Below are 27510 nucleotides of genomic sequence, written 5' to 3' on the forward strand. Positions count from 1 at the left end.
AAATAAAATAATGACAGAAGATATAACAGGGGCCCGGTGTGGTGGCTCACACCTATAATCCTAGCTAGCATTCTGGGAGGCAGAGGTGGGAGGATCATTTGAGCTCAGGAGTTAGAGATCAGTCTGAGCAAGAGCGAGACCCGGTCTCTACTAAAAAACTAGAAAGAAATTAGCTGGACAACTAAAAGCATATAGAAAAAAATTAGCCAGGCATGGTGGTGCACACCTGTAGTCCCAGCTACTTGGGAGGCTGAGGCAGGAGGATCGCTTTAGCCCAGGAGTTTGAGGTTGCTGTGAGCTAGGCTGACACCATGGCACTCTAGCCCGGGCAACAGAGTGAGACTTTGTCTCAAAAAAAAAAGGGGGGGGGTTACTTTCCCACCACTCCTTCACACTTGATATCTGCCTGTCTGCCTACTACCTAGTGCTTCTTTTCAATTCCATAAAAGTTACTGAATACTTACTATGTGCTAGGCACTTCATGGGACACAAGACAGAATACATAAAAAAATAGGTTTGCGTTCCCAAGCTCATTACGGTATGTTTTTTCAACCATATCTTTAAGGACTAGACAAACTCTAACAGTATGAGAAAGTCAAGGGGATCCTCGGAGTCCAGGCCAGGCTGCGACTGGGGAGTCACCACGTTCCCCCACCCCCGTGTCCGGCTCGCTCGCAGACGGGGAACCATCCCAAGCCCCGCAGGGCCAATTCCGACCACAACCCACGTGGCCAACGGAGGCGGGGACGCGTCACGAGGTTCCGGCCTTGGCTTTTGCGCCTGCGCACTGCAGCCAGCTCAAGGACCCGGATTTAAAGAGACAGGAGCTCCAACCGTCGTGAGCTGCCTACGGCCTGTGGGCGCCTGGACCCGAGGCCTCCGGTAAGTGCCGGAGCCGGGGAGGTGAGTGAGGGGCGGCGCGGCGGGGCCCGCGGGGTTGGAAGCGGGCCGGGACCTGCAGCCCGGCGCAGCCCGGGAGGCGGCCCCCCCGTTTCCTCCCCCGCCCGCCTGCGGAGCCCGGGGGCACACCCTCCATGACGTGGAGGCCCCCGGGAGTCCGGGCGGGAGGCTCGCGGCTCCCCGGGAGCCCCACGGGGCCGTGCGGGAGGGAAGGGTCCCCTACCCCCAGGCAGTGCCTCCTTCGGGACCAGCGGGGGCTTCTCGGACCCCGGCCCGGTGTGCATACTCTCGCGCTGAAGTGGGAGTTTGGGAACCTTTCTCGCGTCCCCGGCCCGGTGGAGGAGCGCTCCCTTCCGCAGCGCCGCGGACTGGGCTCGCGGTTCCGCGGTGCCGGCCGGGCGCAGCGCGAGGACTCGGGGGCCCGGCACCGCCGCCAGCCCCCGCCCTGCAGCCCGCTCTCCGCACCCCGGCCCGCAGCCTAGCCCACTCCGCGAAAGCGCCGCGAGAAGCCTCTCGGGGGTTTCCTTCTCGGGTCCCTGGGCTGCGGCCGTTGGAAGGCGGGGAACAGACGGGTTTCCTCTAAGCCGCATTGTACCTCCTCGTGGCCCAGCGCCTCCCGAGCCTTCCTCAAGTCCGCCCCTTTCATTATTTGAGGGGGCTGGGGTTTGTTCTGTAAATCGACCTTCTAAGAAAAGCCTCGAAACTCAACTTGTTCTGACTTCCTCTTACGGGTCTGCGATACTTTCACGTATCTCACCTCTGTCGTTCTTAAACTCTAAGGGTTCCTTTGTGAAGGTTACGAAAGTTGTGGACCTCCTGTCGCAAAAAACCGTTCATTTTCAAACATACACATTTCATATACGTTTTTAGGGAGTTCAGAATCGCCCCCCCATACTCCCCTCCACCCCTCACACCGGCCCAGTCACGGATTTATTGTGGTTTTCCCAACCACCCCGTGAAAGGTATTATTCTCCCTGTTTTAGAAATAGGAAAACAGCCCCAGAGAAGTGGAGTTTTCTCAAAGTCGATAAGCTGTATGGCCAGACTTGCACTCGCATCCCTGATTCCAAGTCCACCTGCTTTCCTCTGCACTACGTTGCACTGCAGTAAGTAAAGCCTGCTTTTTCTTTTAACGCAATAGCAATTTCACAGCCATATGCAGACTGGAAATAATTTCTGCTGTGTTTAAAATTAAAGCTATAAAGATACTTTAGGAAATATGAATGTACGAAGATGCAGATATAATCTGTTTTGACTTGGATTGGTTCATCAGTTCCTCTAAGTTTTGCCATCCAATTACTTCAGCATTCCCTGATTCAAGTTGCTGAATTACAGACAGGTTAATTGCAGAGAGAGTCTCTGCTCAGAAGATAACTTCTTCACTGATTGTAGTAAGAGTTAACATTTATTGAGCCCTTGCTGTGTGCCTAACTTTGTTCTAAGGGCTTCATGTTTAGAACAGGTCCTTGATTTAAGTAGTTATTAGCCACGTTTTACAGATGAGGAAACTGAGGAACAGAGAGGTTAATTAACCTCACACAGCTAATAAGTGGCCAAGCTAGGCTTTGAACCCAGGCAGTCTGATTCTAGGCTTTGCTTAATTGCCTCTGAAAATAGTGGTTCTGATTAAATCACAAATCTATGTCATGGATTAATTGACTTCTGAGGATGGTGTATATATTATACTTTACATTAAAAACTTCATAAACTGCAGTTTTTCTTGGTGATTAAAAAGAAACTTAAGGATCTTGTAATACTTAAAGGTCATCATCTATTATGCATATATCACGTATTGCTGATGGCCTGAAATGGCGTTTATGTTATTTGGATTCTCTTCATTGTGATTTACTAGATAGATATATGTGTGTACATTGGATAATTAAACACTCTTTTCTAAACTGGATTTTCTTACATTGGAACTCTTCTTCATTTGGTAGGCAATGAATCTTTAATACTTTGGGAAGTATTTGATTAGTCAGCATGTACTGTATGAGACTCTGGCCTTTGGGAAATTGGAAGCCTAGCTAGCTCCTCATTTATATCTCAACTTTTTTGTCTCCTGCCTTTTCATGCAGCTGTATGACTTTGGTTTTTAAGATCCTTTTCCCACAAACTCTCCGTGCACTCAGCCGAAAAGAACTGTGCCTATTCCGAGACCAACATCACTGGCCTGACATAAGACAATTCAGCCATTGGTCAGAAACAGATCTGCTTCATGGACGCTGTCTCCTTCAAAGAAGAAAGCCTGTTCTGTCATTCCTGGGAGGCCATCTAAGACCACGTGCCACCTGCCTTGTTTTTTTGCAAGGGTCGCATGTGGGACTCTGCAGTGGCCCCTATGAGATGGCCGAGCAACGGTTCTGTGTCGACTATGCCAAGCGTGGCACAGCTGGCTGCAAAAAATGCAAGGAAAAGATTGTGAAGGGCGTTTGCCGAATCGGCAAAGTGGTGCCCAATCCCTTCTCAGAGTCCGGGGGTGATATGAAAGAGTGGTACCACATTAAATGCATGTTTGAGAAACTGGAGCGGGCCCGGGCCACCACAAAAAAAATCGAGGACCTCACAGAGCTGGAAGGCTGGGAAGAGCTGGAAGATAATGAGAAGGAACAGATAACCCAACACATTGCAGGTGGGGTGGAGAAACAGTTTTCTCATCTTTCTAGTGCTGAGAGAAAAAGGGCTAAGGAGAGTAGAGGTCAATTTTTTTAAACTTTTTATTTGGAAATAACTTCAAACTCACAGAAGAATTGCAGGAATAAAAATAGTACAAAGAGCACTCATATTCCCTTTACCCAGATTTATCTATTATTAACATTTTACTCTATTTGCTTTAGCATGTTTGTTCATGTGTCCTCTCTCTACACATACATACACGTACACAGTTTAAACCATTTAAGTTGCATACATCATGGCCCTTTATCTTAAAGTACTTCAGTGTAGATATCATGAGAGTAGGATATATGACCATTATGTGACAATAGTACAGCTGTCGTCTTCAGTAAATTTATCCTTGATAGAATGCTTTAGTCTACTATCTGTGTGCTGTTTTGCCAATCGATTGAATAATATCTTTTAAGTTTTTTTTTTTTCCCCTCCAGTATAGGATCTCAGCCTAGGATCAGATGGGGTATTGTATTTAGTTTTCATGTTTCTTTGGCCTCCTTTAATCTGGAATAGTCTTTCTTTTATTACATTGACATTTTTGAAGACTAGAGTACCCCCTTTTATCTATCAATTATTGCCTGTTACGGACTCATGGATTACTACTTTCTCCCAGTGGCTTACAGTTCATTACTGTACTTAATTTGGAACTTATTTGTCGCATATGTGGCCAATTAGGAGCCCCTTTAAGCTGGCCTCTGTGTCCTGTAAACCCTCATTTTGTTTAAAAAAAAAAAAAAAAAGTTTTAAAATGCGTCCTTACTCTAAGATGTAACAAGATGCTCATAGTCTTATCTTGTATATGTCCTACCCTAGCCCTGGAACCAGCCATTTCTCTGAGGAGTCCAGGTTCCTGTTAGTGGGGAATGGTATTAGAGACCAAAATCTGGATGCTGTGTGTCCTCATTGTTGTGGGGTGTCTGTCCCTTTCAGTGGATACCTAGAAAATATGTGCATGTATATACACATAAACGTACATAGATATATAGAGACATACATATTTGCATGCGCATGCATATTCATGTATATAGGCATATATAGAAATACTTAGAAATCTTATGTCAGTGACCTTCAGTTAGTCCTCTTTGACCTTCAGTGTCTATAAAGTAATTGTCGTACCTTCAGCTAAGCATAGTTCTGGTCACTGTAGGAAGACTCTAAGCAGTGGCTTTAAAAATGGGCATTTTGTCCTTGAAAGGAAAGAAGACTTCTAATAAAGTCTACTTCCCGTATCTCTGTCCTCACGCTCCCTGCCCCAGCGTGCCCAGCCTTAGCCATTGGCCTCAGCCTTTGTTACTTCTTGACCCATCTCATTCAGAGGAAGAGAAATAAAGGTATAGTTAAATTGTCATGTGAGTCACATAACTAAGCAGCAGGAAATCTTCCTACCTGTGCTGAACTGACATATTCTGTGATTCATCTTCATTTACTTTTTTGTTTGTTTATAAATCGAGACTAATTATATGGGGCTGAGATCCCCAAGTTTTATCTCTCAGAATACGATTTCTGATTTCCCCCAAGTCCTGTTACTTCTGGAGATTATTATGTGTGCAATAAGAGGTAGAGAATGTTGATGAAAATTTAAGCTACTAATAGAGAAAAATGGTAACTGGGTCTTTTGTCCCCAGATCACCCTTCCCTCCCATCCACCTAATACCCTATTGCCTGCTACTACCAGTCAAAAGACCAGCCAGCCGTAGGGTAATGACTTGCCAAATAAGCCTCCGAGAGCAGTTTAAAGATTCTTTGGAAGTATTCTCAGAGATATTTCACCAAACGATATTTTCCCTTCTTTTGGGTTCCTACAGATCTGTCTTCCAAGGCAGCAGGTACACCAAAGAAGAAAGCTGTTGTCCAGGCTAAGCTGACGACCACTGGCCAGGTAACGTCTCCAGTGAAAGGCGCCTCATTTGTCACCAGTACCAATCCCCGGAAATTTTCTGGCTTTTCAGGTAAGGTAGAGCTATGTTAGCTATTATGGTGCTCCTTTTATTTGGTATCCTATTTAGGGCTCTGGTTAAGAGTAAAAATTCTGTTCAATCTAGTGTCTTATTAATGATTTGCTTCTATCTGAGCAGAGACAAGTAATGGCTAATTCTCATCACTCCACTTGTGTAGCATTTCTTTGTACACTTTAATCTGTATTGCAGCAGAAAGATGTTTATTTTGTTAAGACTTTCTCCCCTTGGTGGGGCGCGGTGGCTCACACCTGTAATCCTACCACTCTGGGAGGCAGAGGTTGGAGGATCACTTGAGGTTAAGAATTTGAGAACAGCCTGAGCAAGAGCAAGACCCCGTCTCTACTAAAAATAGAAAAATTATCCAGGTGTGGTGGTGCACACCTGTAGTCCCAGCTACTTGGGAGGCCGAAGCAGGAGGATCACTTGAGCCCAGAAGTTTGAGGTTGCTGTGAGCTAGGCTGATGCAGATGCACCTGCACTCTAGCCTGGGAAATGGAGCAAGACTCTGTCTCAAAAAAAAAAAAAAAGACTTTCTTCCCTTGAAGCAGCAATAAGTAGTAAAAATCTCTGGGTCAGACAGAGATTTTATAACCTGCCCTTTATTTCCTTGTGTTTTGATAATGAAAGAATTTTGAGAAATTACATCCCTAAACTTGCCTGAACTGGAAGTGAAAGTATGGAAGAAGGGAGATGTCATGCCTGGATTTCTTTTCTTAGTTCTTACCACTATTTGTCAAAGCATTGGAACATTCACGGAGCACAGGGAAGGTAGGAAAAAAGGATCTGAACGGTGCTGCTATTTGTCAGGAGGCAGTACAGCCTGGGGATGACGCCCATCTCCTGTAGGGGTGGATTGTGGCTATTTATATTGGCAGGATAGACAAGCAGTAAAGTGTTAACTTTTTTTCTTCATTGTAATATATACACACATATATAATGGTTTCTTTTATGTAAAATACAAAATTACTATTTCATAGACAGGATTCAGGAAAACTTTGCTAGGATGTGGGTGTACAGGGGAGTTGAGAAGATGAAGATCGTTTGTTGGCCTTTTGTAACAGATAGCACTGGGCTCGGGGCTTTTACAAAAGTAGTTTGTTTCATTTGTTCTTTGGGTGTGGAACCTGCGGCCTTCTGATTTCAAGATCGTTCCTTTTTTTTTTTTTTTTTTTTTTTTTGACAGAGTCTTGCTCTGTTGCCCAGGCTAGAGTGCCGTGGCATCAGCCTAGCTCACAGCAACCTCAAACTCCTGGGCTCAAGCAATCCTACTGCCTCAGCCTCCCGAGTAGCTGGGACTACAGGCATGTGCCACGATGCCCGGCTAATTTTTTCTATATATTTTTAGTTGTCCAGATCATTTCTATTTTTTTTAGTAGAGACAGGATCTCGCTCTTGCTCAGGCTGGTCTCGAACTTCTGAGCTCAAACGATCCGCCCGCCTCGGCCTCCCAGAGTGCTAGGATTACAGGCGTGAGCCACCGCACCAGGCCAAGATTGTTGTTTTTTAAGCACTAAAGGAGGCAAGAAAAGCTTCATCTTTCTCTGCTGTACCCCTTTTAATGAAAGGAATTTTTCTGTAAAACTTGGATTCGGTCAAAAGGCTGCACTTAAGGACCTGGAAAGCCACATGTGGCCTTCAGCCTGCAGGTTCTCCACCCCAGCTAGGAAGTACTTTTATGAGGCCCATATTTATGAATGAGAAAGTTGAAGTTCAGGTTCATTATGGGGTTAGTATTTGCACTGAAGTCCGACTGCAATACCTGTGCTCTTTTACCCTACACTCTATTGCCTCTTTTATTGTTTGGAGACACTCTTGTCATTGACTCAGTTGAAGAGAAAAAATAAAGCCAAACTGCTTGAACTCGGAAGTTATTTGGGGATTGAAAGAACCTGTATGTGTTTGAAAGAAGCCTAGGCCCAAGGTCGGAAGACCTGGGTTCTGGTCCCAGCAGCTCAGAGCCCTGAGCAAGTCTTCACCTCTGAGCCTCTATGGCCTTGTTTGTAAAGCAGAGTGGCATCTCCTACCAGAGTGATATACACAGGCTACTGTGGGTGCATAGGCAGCCATATGTAGGTCTCTTTCAGTCTCTGCTTTCCTGACTTTATGTATTTATTTTTTTAAGCTGCATTTCTCCATGCCTAATCCACCCCACAGTGTTCTCACGGGATAATAGGAGATAACATTGCAAAAACAGTGCCCGGCTCTATAGGATTTTATTTTATTTATTTATTTATTTATTTTTTGTTTCATCTTATGGTTATGGGGGATACAGAATTGCAGGTTACATACGTTGCCCATGTACTGCCTTTCCCCTCAAGTCAGAGCTCCAGGCGTGTCTGTTCCCCAGATAGTGCGCGTTGCACCCATCATGTAGGTATATATCCCTCCCTTCCCCACCCCCCCCTTCCCGAGTCAGCACCTTCAAGCATTACCATTCCCCAAACGGTGCGCAATGCACTCATTGTGTAGGCATACCCCCATCCCCTCCCCACCCCCCATCTCAGTCTGATATCTGATTGGTGTCGTTCCCAGATGTGTATTTAGGTGATGATCAGGGAAACCAATTTTCTGGTGAGTACATGTGATGCTTGTTTTTCCATTCTTGGGATACTTCACTTAATAGAATGGGTTCCAACTCTCTTCCAGGAGAACCATAGAGATGTCGTATCTTCATTATTTCTTATAGCTGAGTAATATTCCATGGTATACATATACCACAGCTTACTAATCCAATCGTGTATTGATGGGCATTTGGGTTGTTTCCACATCTTTGCTATTGTGAATTGTGCTGCTATAAACATTCAGGTACATGTGTCTTTGTTACAGAATGACCTTTTTTCCTTTGGGTATATGCCCAATAATGGGATTGCTGGATCAAATGGCAGGTCTACTTGAATCTGTTTAAGATACCTCCATAATGCTTTCCATAGGGGTTGCACTAGTTTGCAGTCCCACCAGCAGTGTATTAGTGTTCCTGTCTCTCCACATCCACGCCAACATGTGTTGTTTTGGGTTTTTTTGATAAAGGCCATTCTCACTGGGGTTAAGTGATATCTCATTGTGGTTTTGATTTGCATTTCTCTGATGATTAGGGATGTTGAGCATTTTTTCATATGTTTGTTAGCCATTCTTATGTCTTCTTTTGAGAAGTTTCTGTTCATGTCATTTGCCCACTTTTTGATAGGGTTGTTTGATTTTTTCTTGCTGATTTTCCTGAGTTCTAAATAGATTCTTGTTATCAGTCCTTTATCTGATGTGTAGTATGCAAAAATTTTTTCCCATTCTGTAGGTGGTCTGTTTATTCTCGTGACTGTTTCTTTGGCTGTGCAGAAGCTTTTTAATTTAATCATGTCCCATTCATTTATTTTTGTTGCTGCTGTGATTGCCTTGGGGGTCTTCTTCATAAATTCTTTGCCTAGGCCAATGTCTGTAAGAGTCTTTCCTACATTTTCTTCTAGAATTCTGATTGTATCACGCCTAAGGTTTAAGTCTGTTATCCACCGTGATCTGATTTTTGTGAGAGGTGAAAGCTGTGGGTCCTGTTTCAGTCTTCTACAAGTGGCTAACCAATTCTCCCAGCACCATTTGTTAAATAGGGATTCTTGTCCCCAGAGTATATTCTTTCCTGCTTTGTCAAAAATTAGGTGACTATATGAGGATGGTTCTATATTTGGATTTTCTGTTGTGTTCCACTGGTCTGTGTCCCTGAACTTGTGCCAGTACCAGGCTGTTTTAAGAACCACGGCCTTGTAGTATAGTTTGAGGTCTGGCAAATTAATACCTCCCATTTTGTTTTTGTTGCTTAAAATTGCTTTTGCTATACGGGGTCTTCTCTGATTCCATACAAAGTATATAATTATTTTCTCTGCGTCTGTGAAGAATGATGTTGGTAGTTTAATAGGGATTGCATTGAATCTGTAGATCACTTTGGGTAGTATAGACATTTTAACAATGTTGATTCTTCCAATCCACGAGCATGCTATATTTTTCCATCTATTTGCAAGTTCTGCTATTTCTTTTCTCAGTGTTTCATGGTTTTCCTTATAGAGGTCCTTTACCTCTTTAGTTAGGTATATACCTAGATATTTTATTTTCTTTGTTGCTATTTTGAAGGGTATTGAGTCTTTAATTTGGTTTTCCAATTGACTGTTATTGGCATATATAAATGCCTCTGATTTGTGTATATTAATTTTGTAGCCTGAGACTTTGCTATATTCGTTAATCAATTCCAGGAGTCTCATGGTTGAATCCTGGATGTTTTCCAGATATAACATCATATCATCAGCAAAAAGTGAGAGTTTGATCTCTTCCTTCCCTATTTGGACTCCCTTGATTCTGTTCTCTTGCCTGATAGCTCTCGCAAGGACTTCCAATACTATGTTGAAAAGTAATGGGGACAGTGGGCAGCCCTGTCTGGTTCCAGTTCTAAGTGGGAGTGCTTTCAATTTTTCCCCGTTCAGAATGATGTTGGCTGTGGGTTTGTCATATATGGCTCGTATCATTTTTAGGTAGGTTCCATCTACGCCTATTTTGTTAAGCGTTTTTATCATAAAAGGGTGTTAAATTTTGTCAAATGCTTTTTCTGCATCTAATGAGAGTACCATATGGTCTTTGTTTTTGCTTCTATTTATGTGGTGAATTACATTTATAGATTTACGTATGTTGAACCACCCCTGCATCTCTGGGATGAAGCCCACTTGGTCATGGTGGATTATTTTTTTGATATGTACTTGGATTCGATTTGCTAGTATTTTATTGAAAATTTTTGCATCTATATTCATGAGAGAAATTGGTCTGTAGTTCTCTATTTTTGTTGCGTCCTTTCCTGGTTTTGGTATCAATGTTATATTGCCTTGGTAGAACGTGTTGGGGAGAATTCCATCCTTCTCAATATTGGAGAATAGTTTATGTAGGATGGGCACCAGTTCTTCTTTGTATGTATAGTAAAATTCAGGTGTGAACCCATCTGGACCAGGGCTTTTCTTTTTGGGAAGGTTTTTTATTGCTGTTTTGATTTCAGTTCTTGATACTGGTCTGTTCAGGTACTCTATTTCTTCCTGGTTGAGCCTGGGAAGACTATGTGTTTCTAAAGATTTGTCCATTTCCTCCGCATTCTCCAGTTTGTGTGCATAAAGATTTTTGTAGAATTCATAGATGATATCTTGTATCTCTGTAGCATCGGTTGTGATTTCTCCTTTCATGTTCCTAATGGAGATTATTAGAGATTTTACTTTTGTGCTCTTGGTTAGTCTAGCCAGAAGTGTGTCTATTTTGTTTATCTTTTCAAAGAACCAACTTTTTGTTTTATTAATTTCCCTTATAGTTTCTTTGTTGTCCTTTTCATTTAATTCTGATTTGATCTTAGTAATTTCTCGCCTTCTGCTGGGTTTGGGGTCATTCTGTTCTTCTTTCTCCAGCTCTTTGAGTCTATTCGTTAGGTTGTCTATTTGCAGGTTTTCTGTCTTTTTGATATAGGCATTTATGGATATGAATTTTCCTCTCAGGACTGCTTTAGCTGCGTCCCATAGATTTTGATAAGTTGTATCTCCATTGTCATTTAATTCAAAGAAACTTTTGATTTCCATCTTGATTTCTTCCTTTATAGAATAATTATTCAGGAGAAAGTTATTTAGCTTCCATGACTTTGAGTAAGAGTGAGGGTTTCTGTTTGTGTTCATTATTACTTTTATTCCGCTGTGATCTGAGAAGATGCATGGTATAATTTCTATTTTTTTGAATTTTTTAAGACGTGCTTTATGTCCTAGGACATGGTCAATCTTAAAGAATGTCCCATGAGCTGATGAGAAGAATGTATATTCTGTGGACTTTGGGTAGAATGTCCTATAGATGTCAGCCATGCCCATTTGTTCTAGCATTCTCTATAGGATTTTTATTATTTTTTTTTTTTTTTTTTTTTTTTTTTTTTTGTTGAGACAGAGTCTCACTTTGTTGCCCAGGCTAGAGTGAGTGCCGTGGCGTCAGTTTAGCTCACAGCAACCTCAAACTCCTGGGCTTAAGCGATCCTACTGCCTCAGCCTCCCGAGTAGCTGGGACTACAGGCATGCGCCACTATGCCCGGCTAATTTTTTCTATATAGATTTTTAGGTGTCCATATAATGTCTTTCTATTTTTAGTAGAGACGGGGTCTCGCTCAGGCTGGTCTCGAACTCTTGACCTTGAGCAATCCACCCGCCTCGGCCTCCCAGAGTGCTAGGATTACAGGCGTGAGCCACCGCGCCCGGCCGGATTTTTATTATTTTAAAACTCTGAGGCAGTCCAGGCATGGTGGCACTTTGGGAGGCCAAGGAGGCAGGAGGATCACTTGAGGCCAGGAGTTCCAGACCAGCCTGAGCAAAATAGTAAGACCCCATCTCTTACAACCCCTCCTCCCCCCAAAAAAACTCTGAGGTTTGTGGTTTATTTTTTTTATTTGATGGTAGGCCAGAGATAGAAATACAGAAGAGACCAGGTGATGGTAAAGACAGCATGTTTCTGGAAGGGCTCTGATGTTGGGGATGGAATTTGGGAGGAGTCTAAAGAAACAGCGTGTTCTAGTTCTTGCAGCCTGGCTGAACATTATCACTTTAGAGATTTTGTTCCCTAAAATCTTAGTTAGACAGTTAGACTCCAGGTCAGAGATAAGGATGGATTTTTTTTTTCTTTTTTTTTTTTTTTGAGACAGGGTCTCGCTCTATCACCCAGGCTGGAATGCAGTGCCACAATCATAGCTCACTGCAGCCTCAAACTTCTAGGCTCAGGTGATCCTCCTGCCTTAGCCTCCCAAGTAGCTGGGACTACAGGCACACACCACCCTGCCTGGCTAACTTCTTAAACAATATTTTGTAGAAACAGGGTCTTACTATGTTGCCCAGGCTGGTCTCAAACTCCTGGCCTCAAGCGATCCTACTGCTTCAGCCTCCCAAAGTGCTGAGGTTACAGACATGAGTCACCACATTTGGCCAAGGATGGATTTATAATTTACAAAGCCCAGACAAGAAGAAGCTTGCATCAGCAGCCAGCTTACTAATGGCTCTGCCACAAGCTTGCAAAATAAAATTGGCTTTGTAAATGATCATAAGGAGGTAAGAGGGAATCACCAATTAGTTGTACATAGTTATTTTCAAATGTCTGTGGGAAAGCCCTGCTATTTGACTACCTTTTCTTTTGACAATAAGAAAAAAAAGGTTGGCGTGGCAAGGGGTGTGAACATTGGCAGTGCACTGGTGAGATCTGACTTTCTTGGTGGTATCTTTGTTCCTGCTCTGTCACCAGGGAGACGGGTGATCCGGAAATTCATCTGCTCTTCTCGAACCTCAGTCCCCTCCTCAGCAAAAGGACATTGAACTAGATGATCTTTCAGGCTTCTTCTAGCTCTGACAATCTGTGATAGAAGTAATTTTAAACTGACTAACATGTCCATTGATTTCTTACCCCTTTCTCATCCCAGCTTCTCTGGGGTCAGCTTTACTATTGCTCTGAGATCCTCCTGACCACTCTTGATACAACTGTGGCCTTTGTTCTTTTGTGAAGTGGTGTACATATTTTGCGAAGAGATGCACATCAGTCTGGTCCTCTGCCTGGCTGTGAGAAGGCCCTTGTTCCATTAAAAGCTGTCAGTTTTTGGGAAACTGCTTGACCTCCACTTCTTTACCTTTAAGACTGGTATAGTGATACCTACCCCAAAGGCTATTTGGGGGGATTAAGTGAAGCTAAAACACCAGCAGAATGTCTGTTAGTTTCCTTGCTTCCCTTCCTTCCTTCCCAGGAAGGCAAAATGAATTCACCTCTGTTGTTTCTCTCTCTATCAGCCAAGCCCAATAACTCTGGTGAAGCCCCCTCAAGCCCTGTCCGTAAGAGAAGTCTGTCTTCAAGCAAATGTGACCCCAAGCACAAGGACTGTCTGCTGCGGGAGTTTCGGAAGTTGTGCGCCATGGTGGCTGATAATCCTAGCTACAACACAAAGACCCAGATCATCCAGGACTTCCTGCGGAAAGGCTCAGCAGGAGGTGTGGCCATGAGCATCCTGAATGAGCTTTTCTTCTAAAGAGCTCAGGGCCATGGCTGGCTTCATGAGCATGTGAACTGTACAGTTGCACAGGGTCCCGTGCTTGGTTTAATGCTTTCCTATTGTTGTCTTGAAATTTTTAATAATTTAGAACAAGGGGCCTTGCATTTGCATAAGCCGGATTTCCCCAGTTACATAGCCAGTTCTGTTCAGAGCAGTTTGGCATCTTTCTTCCTATGCCCTTGTTCTGTCTCTAAGAGGCCAGACAAATCCATCCTATTTGACCAGGAAGAAAATTCACACTATCCTGCATTTTTGATTAGGTTTTTGTGAATCATATGCACAGCTTGGAATAGAAGCTTCCAACTCTGTTTCTTTCATTTATCTAACAAATTGTCACTGAGAGTCTGTAATGTGCTTGTCACTGGGCACATGAACTGAAAGTTACAGCTTTGCCCAGCGGGAGTTCATCCACGGGCTAAAGGTGAGGTAGACACGCAAACCACCGGCCACCTATCACTGCGGTAGGCCTCTCTCACTGTAGTGACATGCACAGGGTACTGTGGCAGTATAGGCAGCCATACATAGGTCTCTTTTGGTCTCTGCTTTTTTGAGTTCATGTATTTAGTTGTTTAAGCCTCATTTCTCAGTTCCTTTCTTCTGTCTCCAGATGGTTTCCACGGTGATGTGTACCTAACGGTGAAGCTACTGCTGCCGGGTGTCATTAAAAGTGTCTACAACTTGAATGATAAGCAGATTGTGAAGCTTTTCAGTCGCATTTTTAACTGCAACCCAGATGATATGGCCCGGGACCTAGAGCAGGTCAGAGGATGGGGAGGGCAGGCCACATTCCAGGTGGAGTTGTGCCAAGCCAGGCACCTATAGCCTCTTTTTTTCTGGTTGGGGCACATACTGTTTTAGGGAACTGAAACCCATTTGAGCAGCCTTCCATTATGGGGGAGCTGAATGTGAGGCGATAGCTCTCAGTTTCATAAGTTTCTGAGGACTGAAACCATACCAGTGCTGAACCTCAAAAGGCCCAGTTCTCAAAAGTCAGGATTCGAGACTTCCCTCTGCGTCTCCTGGGGCTCCTGTTCTGGACTCTTTTTCTACTTCTTTTCCCCTATAACTTGGGCTTAACATTCAGCTTTGGATTGTTCACGACTGTAGCCGTGGCACCATGGAAAGTTTCCATTCAAGCACCCCCATTATCTGATAATAACAAATTTGTCTATTTGTTCAAATTCTTAAGCAGAATTCAGATTGGCCCAGTGCTGGGGTAGTTCTTGTGTCTCTTCTCAGCCAAAGCAGGTGGGCAGATCCTGTGGTAGATAGACATGCCACTTCTAGGAAGTGTGGATGGAGTAGAGTCTCTAAGAAGTGAGGTAGATAGGTTGGGTTGGGACAGGAGCTGTGATTGAAATCTCCTGGTTCATCGTTAGTCCTGGGTCTTGAGGGATATACTTGGCCACCCTGGGGTTGCAGCAGTGGTGTTTTGGTTTTTGGAGACAGGGTGACGTGTCAGAGACAATCAGAGTCTTCTTTGAGCAGAGCAAGTCTTTCCCCCCAGCTGCCAAGAGCCTCCTTACCATCCAGGAAGTGGATGAATTCCTCCTGCGGCTCTCCAGGCTCACCAAGGAGGATGAGCAGCAACAGGCCCTGCAGGACATCGCCTCCAGGTGGGGGAGCTGCCTCGCCATGCCGAACGGGGGTGGCTTAGGGAGATGGAATCTCTTAGGAAGGAAGGTTTGGGGGTCCAGAGTGTCCAAAGACCAAGTTGAATGTGCTTCATCCCCCAGGTGTACAGCCAATGACCTTAAGTGCATCATCAGGTTGATCAAACATGATCTGAAGATGAACTCAGGTGCAAAACATGTGTAAGTACCAGCTCCTTGGCAGCCTGAGCTGCCAGCTTCATTTGTTCCCAGCTGGTGCCAGGACTTTGGAGTCCTGATCTGATCTGGATTTGAATCTTCATTCCACCTTCTTACTTTTTATGGGACCCTGATCCATCACTTGGCCTGTCTTCACCTCCATTTCTCAAATGTAAATTAGAGATAACAATACCTTTCTCTACCCTTCTTATAGGGTTGTTACAATTGAAAGTATGAAGTATGTTCACTAAGTAGAATATGAGTCTCTCACCCCCTGTAGCCCCTTCGTCACTAAGGCAGCATCCAAGGAGGCAGTGTCTCAAATGAGCTGAATTTTCCAAGAGTTTTTTCTCCCCTTGTGAAAGTCTTTAGATAGTAGAACACAACCCCTTCCCTATAGATTGGGATTTCTCCTCTCTGTGAGGACAGGCTGCTATCCAAAGCTATAAGGTCAAAGACAGTGGTTTTGTTTGCTTGCTCCTGTGTCCCTTGGCAGGTTAGACGCCCTTGACCCCAATGCCTACGAAGCCTTCAAAGCCTCGCGCAACCTGCAGGATGTGGTAGAGCGGGTCCTTCTCAACGAGCAGGAGGTGGAGAAAGAGCCAGGCCGGAAACGGATTCTGAGCGTCCAGGCCTCGCTGATGACGCCTGTACAGCCCATGCTGGTGAGGAAAACTGCCCTGCCCCTGCTCTCCACACCTCTCCAAGTGTCACATCCTTTGGGGTGAGATCTGATAGGGCATGAATGTTGAGACCTCTTGCATGTTAACTGGATAAGTTTGGGGAAGAAGAGTGGAGGTACGAGAGGGCATTTCTCAGTGGGGAACTGAAGGCAAAGGGGAAGACAGGATCTAGTGGGAAGACCTGAATTCTAGTCGCAGCTATGTCACCAAAAAGCTGTAGAATCACAGATGATTCTATGGGCCTTTAGTCTCCTTGTGTGAATGATGTCGGAGACTCTGAGGCCTCTGCCTAGAGTGGTTTACCTGTCATCTTACCTGAAGACAGGTGGAGGTATTAAGTAACCCTGAGGTTCTGTGACCTGCCGCAGAATAGCTCTGAGCACTGGTAACAGAGCCAGGCTTCCTATGACAGGGTGACTCGGGAAGAGGGAAGAAGCTTAAGGAATGAAGACTAATTCTGACAGAGATCATCTTGGGCCTCTGCTCATTTCATGAGAAAGGGAATTTTCTTTCTGTCATCAGTTTTCCTGTGCGACAGGACCCACCACATACGCTGCCATGGCTACTGTGAGATCCTTTGGCTTTTTCCAGGGATGTGCTGTCCTTTTTTTTGAAATTGTCTTGTATGTCATACTAAAGCCTTGGTTTAGAGTTCTGTGTTTGGGATAGGAAAGTGTTCTTTTCTTGCTAGGAATGTGGGACAGCCAGCACCAAAATAGTACGATCTCTATCCCAGGGATGGGACCCAGTCACCTTCGGTAGTGGCCTTCCTAACTTTTATAAGAATCCTTCCTGGAGTCTGTTCTATAGCCTACCAGTTGAAGAGTGGCATGGGTAACACAGCTTAATGGTTAACCACACAGGCTTTGCAGTTGAGCCAAGATTCAAATCCCATTCCTAGTATTTATTAGCTACATAACTTTCTATTTACTAGCTCCGTAACCTTAAACAACTACTTAATCCCTCTGACCTTCAGTTTTCTCATCCATAAAATGAAAACAACAATATTTGTCACATAGGACGTCACATTGAGGATGTAATGAGGTTATGTATGTGATCTAACAAACACCCAAAACACGGTAGCTGTTATTGTTTGAGTGTGGCTGGCACAGCTGTGTGAGTAAACACTCCTGCATCTGGATGTCCTGTCCTAGGGATCCCTGATCGCGCTCCCTGCCAGCCTCTCTGCCTCGTGCACGCTTTAGTCTTACTTACACATACCTCTTGTGCTGAGATAACTATCAGTATTTAATGATGAGCCAGAGGCCCCACAAGAGCGTAAATTATTGAGGAAAAAACTAAATTCAGTTTCAGTGGAATTTTATTCTACAATGAACAGCATTCATATTCCTCACAATGCACGTTCTGTGTCAGCTCTGGTGTATTTCATAGGCAGAATGCCACATGGTCCAGCCCTTTCCATTCCCATACACCGCGCACAGTCAGTCCCCAGGACCCAGGTGCTGCCCCTGCCTAACCCAGTTCCAGGCTCTTTGGCTGGCCCTGCTAAGCAGCCCCTCACTGAAAGTCTCCAGGCTTTGCTTTCCCCACCCCAAGGCCGAGGCCTGCAAGTCCATCGAGTACGCGATGAAGAAATGTCCCAACGGCATGTTCTCTGAGATCAAGTATGATGGCGAGCGAGTCCAGGTGCATAAGAACGGGGAACACTTCAGCTACTTCAGCCGCAGTCTCAAGCCCGTCCTACCTCACAAGGTATACGTCCTTCACCTTTCTGCCTCTTAAGAATCTCAGGGCCAGCGGGTGGGAAAAAAAATTAGGAACAACAACAAAAAAAGAATCTCAGGGCCAGAGTCCCATAGCCATTCCAGCTCTGCTATACAATAAAGATTTGTTTTTTTCTTTCCTTTTTTTTTTTTTTTTTTTAAAAAAAACCCCAACCTAAGTATTTCAGAGACAAAGGGTTTGCTTTTCATTTGCTGAATGAATGAATGAATGAATTCAGTAATGAAGGTCTGCTCAGCAGGGACAGCCAAAGAATCCAGACTTAGGTTATTCAGGACAGAGCTCCCTGCGTCAGAGATACTTCCCTCGCCCACAGCAGTACAGGGACAGTGAACTTGGTGCATTGCTCTGCGTGTCGTTTGCATTTCCGTGTCCTGAGCGCCCCCTCCCAACTAGACTAAGGCTCGTGTACAAGGGGCTGTTAGGCTGTCATTCATTCATTTGTTCAACAAATATTTATCAAATGCTTAAGCACTGTTATAGTCAGTGGCCATGTGGCAGTGAAAAAAAAGGACAAAAGTTCTGGCTCTGGTGAAGTTTACATTCTGATGTAAACACAATCCCAGGGGACATCTGGGAGCCCAGATTCCTGCCCTAATCAGCAGGGGCATTGAGAACTTCATTCCTCAGCGCTTCTCAGCTCCCAGGGATGCTGGGAGCCTTTGGGGTGGCTCGTGAAAAGCAGCAGGCACAGCTGCCTCCGATAGCTTAGGAGCAGATGGAATTCCTGTCCTTGCTATCTTCTTCTTTCGTCGCTCAGACTCCGTTTCTCAGAGCAACTCAGTTTTTCAGAGCCCCAAGGGTCAGGGGGCCGTGTTTTGTGGTCCACGTGCTTGCCTCAGCCTTGCCTTCCTGCTGGAACATTGAAGACAAAGCAGTCAGGCCGTTTGTTTTAGGTGTTCAAGCGGAGAGGTAGGCAGTGGCCTCTGCATGGAGCTTTAGTGCAGGTTTACTCTTCTGTGGAGCACTATAAAATTGCCAGGGAACTGCTTTTGATGAGGTTGGTGTTAAATGGGCACCTCATGTGACCCAGGAAGTTTGAGCACAGCTTTCCATTAGTCCTTTTCCTACTTTCTCTTACCCCGTGTTCACTCATCCCTTGCCTCTCCGGTGCTTTTGGTTCTTAAAGGGCTAGGTTGGGGATTGAAGGGGAATCCCTGTTCCTGCTCCGAGCATCCTGGGTAGTGATGGCCTGTGTGCCCTGCCCAGGTGGCATCACTTTGGCAGGGGCTGCAGGTCCCTCAGACTACAGAGGGGACTCTCCCTGGCTGGAGTTGTCAAGAGATTAGGGCTCTGCCCTTACCAGGAAAACTCCAATTCCAGACACCCTGTTTTACTCTGAAGATGGCTGGGTGTTCAGAGCTTCCACTCAGAGAGGACTCTGCTTCCTTCCAACCCGTCTGTTCTCCCCCAGTTCAACCCCCAGCCTGATACTCACCCAGCTGCTGCACCAGGCACTAATCTCTGCCCACCCACTTCTCCTCCCGTGCTTGTCTACCTCCACCTCCTCCCTGCACATGTTCACTCACTTTGTTTCTTCTTCTTCCTCCAAAACTCTGCCTTCTCTGCAGTCCATAGAGGGTGACTCAGCATGGGCTAACCTCCAGGTCATGACTTCTGACCTGGACAGAAGTACTAAAACACATAGCTTATTTTATTCTTCCTGTCCAGTTGGCTGACAAGGCCTAGCTATGTGTTACACACATGAGCTGGGCTTCTGTAGTGGTGGTCTGTGTTCCTTCTGGGGCCTAGGCTTTGCCCTCCATGGCTTGGCTCTGGTCCCTGCTGCCCATTCGTCCCTCATCAAAGCTACACTTCTGCTTCCAGGTGGCCCACTTTAAGGACTACATCCCCCAGGCTTTTCCTGGGGGCCACAGCATGATCTTGGACTCTGAGGTGCTCCTGATTGACAACAAGACAGGCAAACCATTGCCCTTTGGGACTCTGGGAGTACACAAGGTACTGGCTCAGGGTCATATGTGCAAGAATGGATGTGTGTGTGCGCACATGCATGCACGGGTGTGCTGCAGTCTGAAAAGAGAAGATGTCGTGTAGGGTGGAGCTTATCTTTGCTTCTGATGCCTTCTTGAGTTGGTTTCCATTTAGTACCATCTACTGAGTGCCCTTATGGCGCAGGGGCTTCAGAGCACAAATAGGACTTTCCCATGCGGTGCTTCAGAGGGCCGCCAGAAGTAGACCATGTTTTCATGCCCTGTGACTTTTGTCCTTCTTGTACCTGATACCTCATTTTCCCTTACAGAAAGCCGCCTTCCAAGATGCTAATGTCTGCCTATTTGTTTTTGATTGTGTCTACTTTAATGATGTCAGCTTGATGGACAGGTGAGTTGGTTAGCATCTTTAAACCCAGGAACTGCCAGGAATCTATTTTCATTTCCTGGATGAGGAGATGGGGGGATTCCGATTGGAAAAAAGGGAAGGTAACAGGCTGGCACATATGCCTTTGTGCCCAGGAGCGTGTCAGGGGCAGTGCAGGAGGGAGCTGAGAGATAGCACAAGGGCTGTAGTCATCTCCCCATTCATATAAGGGAAACCCTATGTGTTGACTGTGTCTCATCTCTGAGAGCTTAAGTCACGGAGGAAACCTAAAGCCCCAAAGAAGTTTTTCTACTTCCTGGTAGTCTAGTGGTTGCGGGGGTGGGTAAATAAATAATGTTTCTCTACTAAAGCAAAGAGACTGAACACAGTAGGGTTTCAGTTTATTTCTCCGGTAACACTCCTGGGGTCATAAGACAGATGGTTTCAGCTCAGATGTTTTGATTTCAGAAGAGACTGACAGCAGGAAGCTCCTGGTTATAGGGGAGGCTACAGGTGGGACCATCTTGGGGAGAACTGCCAGTGTGCTTGGGCCTGAGAAACCAGTATTGGCCCTTTCCACACCTAGAAATGTATCCCTACACCTGTTCCTCCTGCAGCAGCCATGTCCTTGCTTGTGGAAGCGGAAGGAAGCAGAAGAGAGAAGGAACTGGTAGGGTAGGAGTTAGGGTTTGGGTCCTGAGATCCATCTTAGCGTGCTGACCCAGGGACCAGCTAGCCTCAGGATTAGGGTAAAGCAGGGTGCAGGGGATAAAAAATGAGAGTTGGAGTCATTCTTCAAGTAGGACCAGAATTTATACAATCTGGGCTAGAGGCCAGTTCTCCCTTGGCTTGATAAAGTAGAAATAGGAGCTACAGCTATGAACTGGCTGTGTGCCATGGCTCGCAACTGTCCATGAATGTGGACACAGTGGAGCCCTTGTAGCCCTTAACAGCAGAACTATTAGACATGAGAGCCTCAATCCCTGGCAAACCCTCTCTGTAAGCAGCAGTTACTGTCATTGTACCCCTTACCTCTGAATTCCTAATAGAGGTAGGAGGACCTGGCCTAACCTAAGCTCTCCTGTTCCCCTTAGGCCTCTCTGTGAGCGGCGGAAGTTTCTTCATGACAACATGGTTGAAATTCCAAACCGGATCATGTTTTCGGAAATGAAGCAAGTCACGGTACACGAAGACCCTACCCTAGGCAGGGCTTTAGGGGTTTGAAAGCAGGGCAAGGAACCTCTTGGGTCAAGTGTGACTGGAAGAATGAGCCTTAATTCTGTTACGGGGGCTGCCGTGTTTGCCTCTGACTGCTGTGTGTGTTCTCTACTAGCCTTCACCCGGGAGGCCAGGACTTGGAAATCCCTCCTGGGTGGGCACCACAGCAGCTCTCTGGTTGGGATGAGAGGTTCCCTGCTTCATACCCTTTGTCCCTTGCATTCAAGTTAGGATTTCGCACTGGGCACTTGACTGGGGTGCAGAAAGGAACGAGCCCTACCTCACTCGCATGTCACTCTCTGTTCTCACACACTCTTCTCCGTCTCTCCTCTCGTCCCTCAGAAAGCTTCAGACTTGGCCGACATGATAAACCGGGTGATCCGGGAGGGGTTGGAAGGGCTGGTGCTGAAGGATGTGAAGGTAAGGTGGCTCCACCCTGTTTTCTCCTTTCCAGGGTTTGGACAGGTCTGTTCTGGATCTGGAGGATGTTTATGTGCGTCCTCTAGTGCTTGGGGGCTGCTCCCCAGAGCGGGCTGGGCACTGTGACAGACCCAGTGTGCAGCAGTGAAGGGTAAATGCCATCCTTATAGAGTTTTCATTCTGGTTTGTGGTCTCTCTTTTGCCTCCCTTCAGGGTACATATGAGCCTGGGAAGCGGCACTGGCTGAAAGTGAAGAAAGACTATCTGAACGAGGGGGCCATGGCTGACACAGCTGACCTGGTGGTCCTCGGGGCCTTCTATGGGCAAGGGAACAAAGGTCAGGAGAGTCTCTGGCCCCTGGGATGGTACTTCTTTTGGAAGGTACCGCTTGAGATACAGGCTGACCTTTTTACTGGCTTGATCTGCCAGCATGGCCGTCATGACTTCTGAAGTCCTGGGATCTGGGGTCCAAGCTGGCCTGAGACACCTCAGGCAGGGACATATGGGAGCTGCACACAAGCAGGGAGAAGTCAGGCAAGAATACCTTGTACTGGGCTGGCGGAAAGAAGCTCCAGTTATTTCTTCAGGGCCTGACAGCTTTCTCCTCAGGGAAAATCTTTCCTGACTGGAGAGCAAGCTGGTGTCTGAGGAACTAATACTTTTAGGCATCTACTATGTGCTGGGTACTATTCAATTCCCCAGAGCTCAACAAGTTGGGTGTGATTATCCCTAATTTGCTGGAGAGGAAATTGGGGCTCATAAAGGTTAAGATTGTGTTACCCAGCCAGTAAGAGGTAGACCTCAGCAATGAACTCTGGCACTCGGACGCCAAGGCCCAGGCCCTTTCCTCTCCACCGGGCTCCCTCTCCTTGGGCCCTTGGGGCTGGCAGAGGTGGCTCCCTCCAACCCACGCTCAACCCACACTCCCCTCCCAGGCGGCATGATGTCCATCTTCCTCATGGGCTGCTATGACCCCAGCAGCCAGAAGTGGTGCACGGTCACCAAGTGCTCAGGAGGCCATGATGATGCCACACTTGCCCGCCTGCAGAAGGAACTGGACATGGTGAAGATCAGCAAGGTAAGGAAGGGACCTGGCTGGCCCCGGCCTCTGGACTGGCCGTCATTACTGAGCCAGGCCACGCTTTGGGGAATGCAGGTATCATTTATCTGTCTGCCCAGAAAGGAGGGTTGCTGTTTGGCCATGGGAGCAGGATTAGGCCTTAAGCTCTCTGAGTGCCTACCTTGTGGACAGTGGCCTGCGTGGCCTCTAGGTCATACTCCCTCTGGGCAGGGAGGATCACATGGGATGAAGGTCGGCCTTTTTAGCTGAGTCACATCTCAGTCTCATTACCAAGAATAGGGATTTAAGCCTTATTCCAGCTTAGGAACACCCAGAGCAGCACCTTTTTCTCCTCCAGGATCCCAGCAAAATACCCAGCTGGCTCAAGATCAACAAGATCTACTATCCTGACTTCATTGTGCCGGACCCAAAGGTATCAACCCAGTGGCTTGGGGTCCTTGAGCCGCAGAATTAGCTTGCAGGTTCTCCCGTGCCACAGAGAAGCCATCTCATTCTCAGTGAAAGGCCACCCAGCGATGGGGATCTGGATTTTTCAACCAAGTGACAGGCACAGGGACGACCAGCCAACACTATAAGAAGAGAATACCCATCCCCCTCGGCACAGAGGGTCTGTTCTAAAAGCAGCTTGGCCCAGTCTGTTCTTGTATTGACAGGAGGAGGTACAGAGAGGAGACGGGACTTCCCTGAGGTCACCTAGCATCAGCAGCAGCAGTGGGATTAGAACCCAAGTCTCCCAGCTGACAGCCAGAGCTTTTGTAGTTTTAATATTCGTATTGCTCCTAGCTTGTTGGGAGATATTTTCTTCTTAACAGTGATGGTCTGCCTGATTTACTCCTGACAGAAGGCCGCCGTGTGGGAAATCACAGGCGCTGAATTCTCCAAATCTGAGGCTCACACTGCTGATGGTATCTCCATCCGATTCCCTCGCTGCACCCGAATCCGTGACGATAAGGACTGGAAATCTGCCACTAACCTCCCCCAACTCAAGGTACCGGTTCTTAGGCTGTATGTGTGTTCTCCACCCTACTCCCCTGGCCTGGAACCTTGGGCATCTGGACTGTCCACATGTCCTCTGTCATCTTTCCCCCATTCCACTGAGACAGCAAGGAGGGTAACTGGACAGGGAGAGCAAACTGCCGAGTCAGGCAGCAGCAGTAGGCCTCTTACTCCTGCCGCCTCCAGGTAGAGAGCCTGGTGTTTGTCAGGCCTCGCTGAGCGGCCTTTGGTCTGGAGAGTGAGGGCTCGCTCTGACCGCCTCCTTGTGAGGGGTACCCCAGGCCACAGTACCTGCTTTTGCTGATGAAGAACTGGGGTACACGGAACAGGGATTTGTACCCTGATTACTGAGGTAACAGGGCCATACTTTGGAATAGTACCAGGGAAGCCAGTGCCTTTCCCCTGCTGTTTGTCTTTCTCACCCCTTTGTTCCCAGCTGCACCCACTGCCTCAGAGGCCAGTGTCTGGGAAGGGAATGATGCCACCAGGGCTCTCCTCCCCTCCTCAGGAACTATACCAGCTGTCCAAGGAGAAGGCGGACTTCACTGTAGTGGCTGGAGATGAGGGGAGCTCCACTACAGGGAGCAGCAATGGAGAGAACAAGGGCACCTCAGGGTCTGCTGTGCCCCGCAAGGCCCCCCCAGCCTCCCCCAGCAAGCCCTCTGCTGGTGCCAGGAAAGCAGAAGGGAAGCTGAGTAACCCCAGCAGCAAAGGCGGTAAGATAAGTGAAGAGGGGTGGGGTGACAGAGGGCGGTGTGAGGGGCCGAGACCCCGTCTCACATTGCAGCTGAGATCACATTATCTGTGTCCACTGCAGCTAACATTGACTGAATTCCCGGTGTGTGTCCAGCCGTGGGCCAGAAGCTGTTCAGCTGGGCACCCCGTATCTGCTCAGCAGCCCTGAATAAAGCAGGGCTCTGGGAGAGCCAGTCTGACCAGGGGATAAGCCACTTTGGAGCTCAGGGCTTAGCTGACAGCTCTCCCCTCCCCCTCACCCGTGCTCAGGGCAGAGGAAGGGCCCGGACCTTCCCTTTACTGGCGCTGACTTCAGGGACCATTGTCAGCAGTTCCTGCCCTCTTAGTTCTGATCCCGAACTCTGTCCTGCAGGCAGCATGCCGACCGCAAAGCCTTCCCCCGTGAAAGTGGGAGAGAAGCTGACCACGAAGTCGTCCCCAGTGAAAGTGGGGCAGAAGCGGAAAGCTGCTGATGAGACCCCGTGCCAAACCAAGGTGAGGGTAAGAAGAGCAACACGCCAGACAGGCCAGTTCGGCCCAAGGCTTTGTGTTCCCAACCCTCTGCACATGAACTTTGAAAGATGAGCAAACGTGTTTTGGGGAACACTGTAACCCCCCTCCCTGCCTACAGCCGCTTCTGTCATGGGCGAGGCCAGCAGTGCCGCTGCTCCACCCTGTGCCCTCTTGTTGCCTTGCAGAGGCGGCCAGCCCGCGAGCAGAGAGGAAGGAGAGCTGTGCCAGCAGGCAGGAGATAGAGCAGCCCGCCTAGCCAGGAGAGGCCGCAGGGACCCACCCAGCTGCTGGGCCCAAGTTACAATTGACATTAAAGGGGAGAAAGCCCAGTCTGGGTGTGGGAGTGCAGCTGTGTGAGTCTGTGGTCAGGGCGGGAGCAGGTCCAGCCAGCGAGGAGACGGGGAGAGGGCACTGGCTTGATGACTCTCCTCCTACCTGAGGAGCCTTTTCCCTTCCACACTCGCTTTTCAGTCTTGGGTTTGGCGATACCCATTGAGTACCTACTAAGGCCGAGAACTAGGTTTAGTACTGGCTCAACTCTGGGGGAGCTGATGGCCCAAAGTGCAGATAGGGAAATAAACATAGGATCACCACACCATGTCATTGTGCCCTATCTCCCCACCTCCACCCAAGTAAACACAGAAGTTTGACAACTCAAGACCTAAAGCCAGTCCCCAGCAGACCAATAGAAACCTCTCCCTTTCCCATCGCCCTCTTCCCTGCCCGAAGCCCTTGAACCCACCCATAGTAGTGAGCAGGACTCCTGGCCCCTTGGTCTGGTGAGCCGTGCGGAGTGGACTGTTTGATCTCAGGGGACATCACTGAGTCCGAGAGCCAGCCCTGCCTGACCACCAGCCACTGGATGGCTCTTGGAGACGTGTACTTTTCCCATCTCCACGTCCCAGATGTCAAGGCCCGTCCCGTCTCTCTCCTTTTCCCCTAGGCAGGGATGGAGGGCAGTGTTAGTCCTGGTAATTTGGGGTGACTGGAGGGTGGGGGTATTTTATGCATGTGCCTTTCCTCCAGTAAACCCTGTCTGCTTGTGTCTTTAACTCGGGGCTCCCCCCCGCTCTGTCCTGTGCTCATCTGGGTGAAGACCCATCTGCACCCAGTGCAGGCCGACCCCGCCCTGACCCCTCTGCGTTTGCAGGTGCTGCTGGACATCTTCACTGGGGTGCGGCTCTACTTGCCGCCCTCCACGCCGGATTTCAGCCGTCTCAGGCGCTACTTTGTGGCATTTGATGGGGACCTGGTGCAGGAATTTGACATGGCCTCAGCCACACATGTGCTGGGTAGCAGAGACAAGAACCCCGAGGCCCAGCAGGTCTCCCCGGAGTGGATTTGGGCATGTATCCGGAAACGGAGACTGGTAGCTCCCTGCTAGGGTCTGCCCTCCCTCTCCCTCACCACACTGCGGGACGGGGCTCGGGCCGAAGGCAGGCAGAGCAACGGGACGGGCACTGGGCTTGCTGCCTAAACCCACCGATCCTCCATGGTGTCTTCCGGACCAGGAATTAGCTGCGGTGGGTACCACAAGTGAAGTCAGTTTCTCTTGCTAGTTTAAATGGATCCTTCAGATCTGGGTGCTGGCCTTGTCATATTTTTGTTTTCTTTGAAAAGAAGGTTAGGTTTTGTTTTTGTTTTAAATATAAGAAAAGTATCTTACAGGTATTCTGCCCTTTCCCCACCTAAACCCCTATAATTTCCACAGTGATTAAGCAATAAAGGCTGGGCTGTTGAAGCTCTGTCCACAAAGTCTTCCCTCCCTGCCTGCCCTTTTAAAAAGTTGTATTTAAAAGACTGCTCTCAGCAATCCTGCTTATATTTAGTAGAACTTATATTCACCCCTGGCCCCTTTTGCCAGGAGTAAACCCTCGTTTGAAAGAAAACAAAATGAACTTTTATGACGATTCTTGTGTTCTCCCATTACAGGGTGAGGACCCCCAGTTTGAAGGGAGGGGACTAGGATCAGGTAGGAAGTTGTGGCCTTTCTGAAGAAAAGGGAGGTTATTTGGGCTGCCCCTCTGGGGGGATAGAGGGCTCCAGGAAGATCTGCCTTCCCAAAATCTGGAAACAAGACTGCTCTTTAAGAATAAAAGCCCACACTTCAGAACAAATCTATACATACAACCTGCTTACAAAGAACTGCTCCTGTGCTGCCTGAGGCTGATTTATTTGAAGGACAAAAAGAAGACAATTTAGTATAGATACCTGCTGTTCCATAGAATTTTTTCTATTGGCTATTGCCCAGGCTGGCCTCAAACTCCTGGGCTCAAGCAATCCTCCCGCCTCAGCCTCCCAAAGTGCTAGGATTACAGGCGTGACCCATACCGCCTGACCTTCCATAGAAATTTTTGTAGCAATGGAAATACCCCAACCAAACTACCATGGATGACTGTTGAGT

At 47.3% G+C, this 27510-nt stretch overlaps 1 protein-coding gene across 2 annotated transcripts; it reads left to right on the top strand.

The window, feature by feature from the left end:
• The first annotated feature begins 839 nt into the window (after positions 1-839).
• Positions 840-26502, top strand: LIG3 (DNA ligase 3). Of its 2 annotated transcripts, none has more exons than XM_069482286.1 (21): positions 840-882; positions 1884-2006; positions 2976-3529; positions 5370-5513; positions 13331-13528; positions 14198-14349; positions 15040-15206; positions 15327-15404; positions 15898-16066; positions 17642-17797; positions 19655-19786; positions 20088-20167; positions 21238-21325; positions 21704-21781; positions 21995-22118; positions 22717-22859; positions 23200-23274; positions 23704-23850; positions 24367-24574; positions 24967-25094; positions 26257-26502. In XM_069482286.1, the coding sequence occupies exons 3-21, from the start codon at positions 2980-2982 to the stop codon at positions 26488-26490; spliced, it is 3051 nt and encodes a 1016-aa protein (XP_069338387.1). In that variant the 5' UTR covers positions 840-882; positions 1884-2006; positions 2976-2979; the 3' UTR covers positions 26491-26502. The 2 variants fall into 2 exon arrangements, with proteins under 2 accessions (XP_069338387.1, XP_069338388.1); XM_069482287.1 differs by having other exon boundaries at positions 24967-25088.
• Positions 26503-27510: the final 1008 nt, after the last annotated feature.

This window comes from Eulemur rufifrons, chromosome 9 (genome assembly GCF_041146395.1).
Source record: "Eulemur rufifrons isolate Redbay chromosome 9, OSU_ERuf_1, whole genome shotgun sequence".
Taxonomy (NCBI): domain Eukaryota; kingdom Metazoa; phylum Chordata; class Mammalia; order Primates; family Lemuridae; genus Eulemur; species Eulemur rufifrons.

Excerpts from the sequence above, each read along its gene's own strand:
- LIG3 (XM_069482286.1), top strand. The coding sequence starts at position 2,980 with ATGACTTTGGTTTTTAAGATCCTTTTCCCACAAACTCTCCGTGCACTC. Across the intron at positions 20,168-21,237 it reads GATGTCAGCTTGATGGACAG|GCCTCTCTGTGAGCGGCGGA; the intron begins GTGAGTTGGTTA and ends TGTTCCCCTTAG. Across the intron at positions 22,119-22,716 it reads CTATGGGCAAGGGAACAAAG|GCGGCATGATGTCCATCTTC; the intron begins GTCAGGAGAGTC and ends CTCCCCTCCCAG.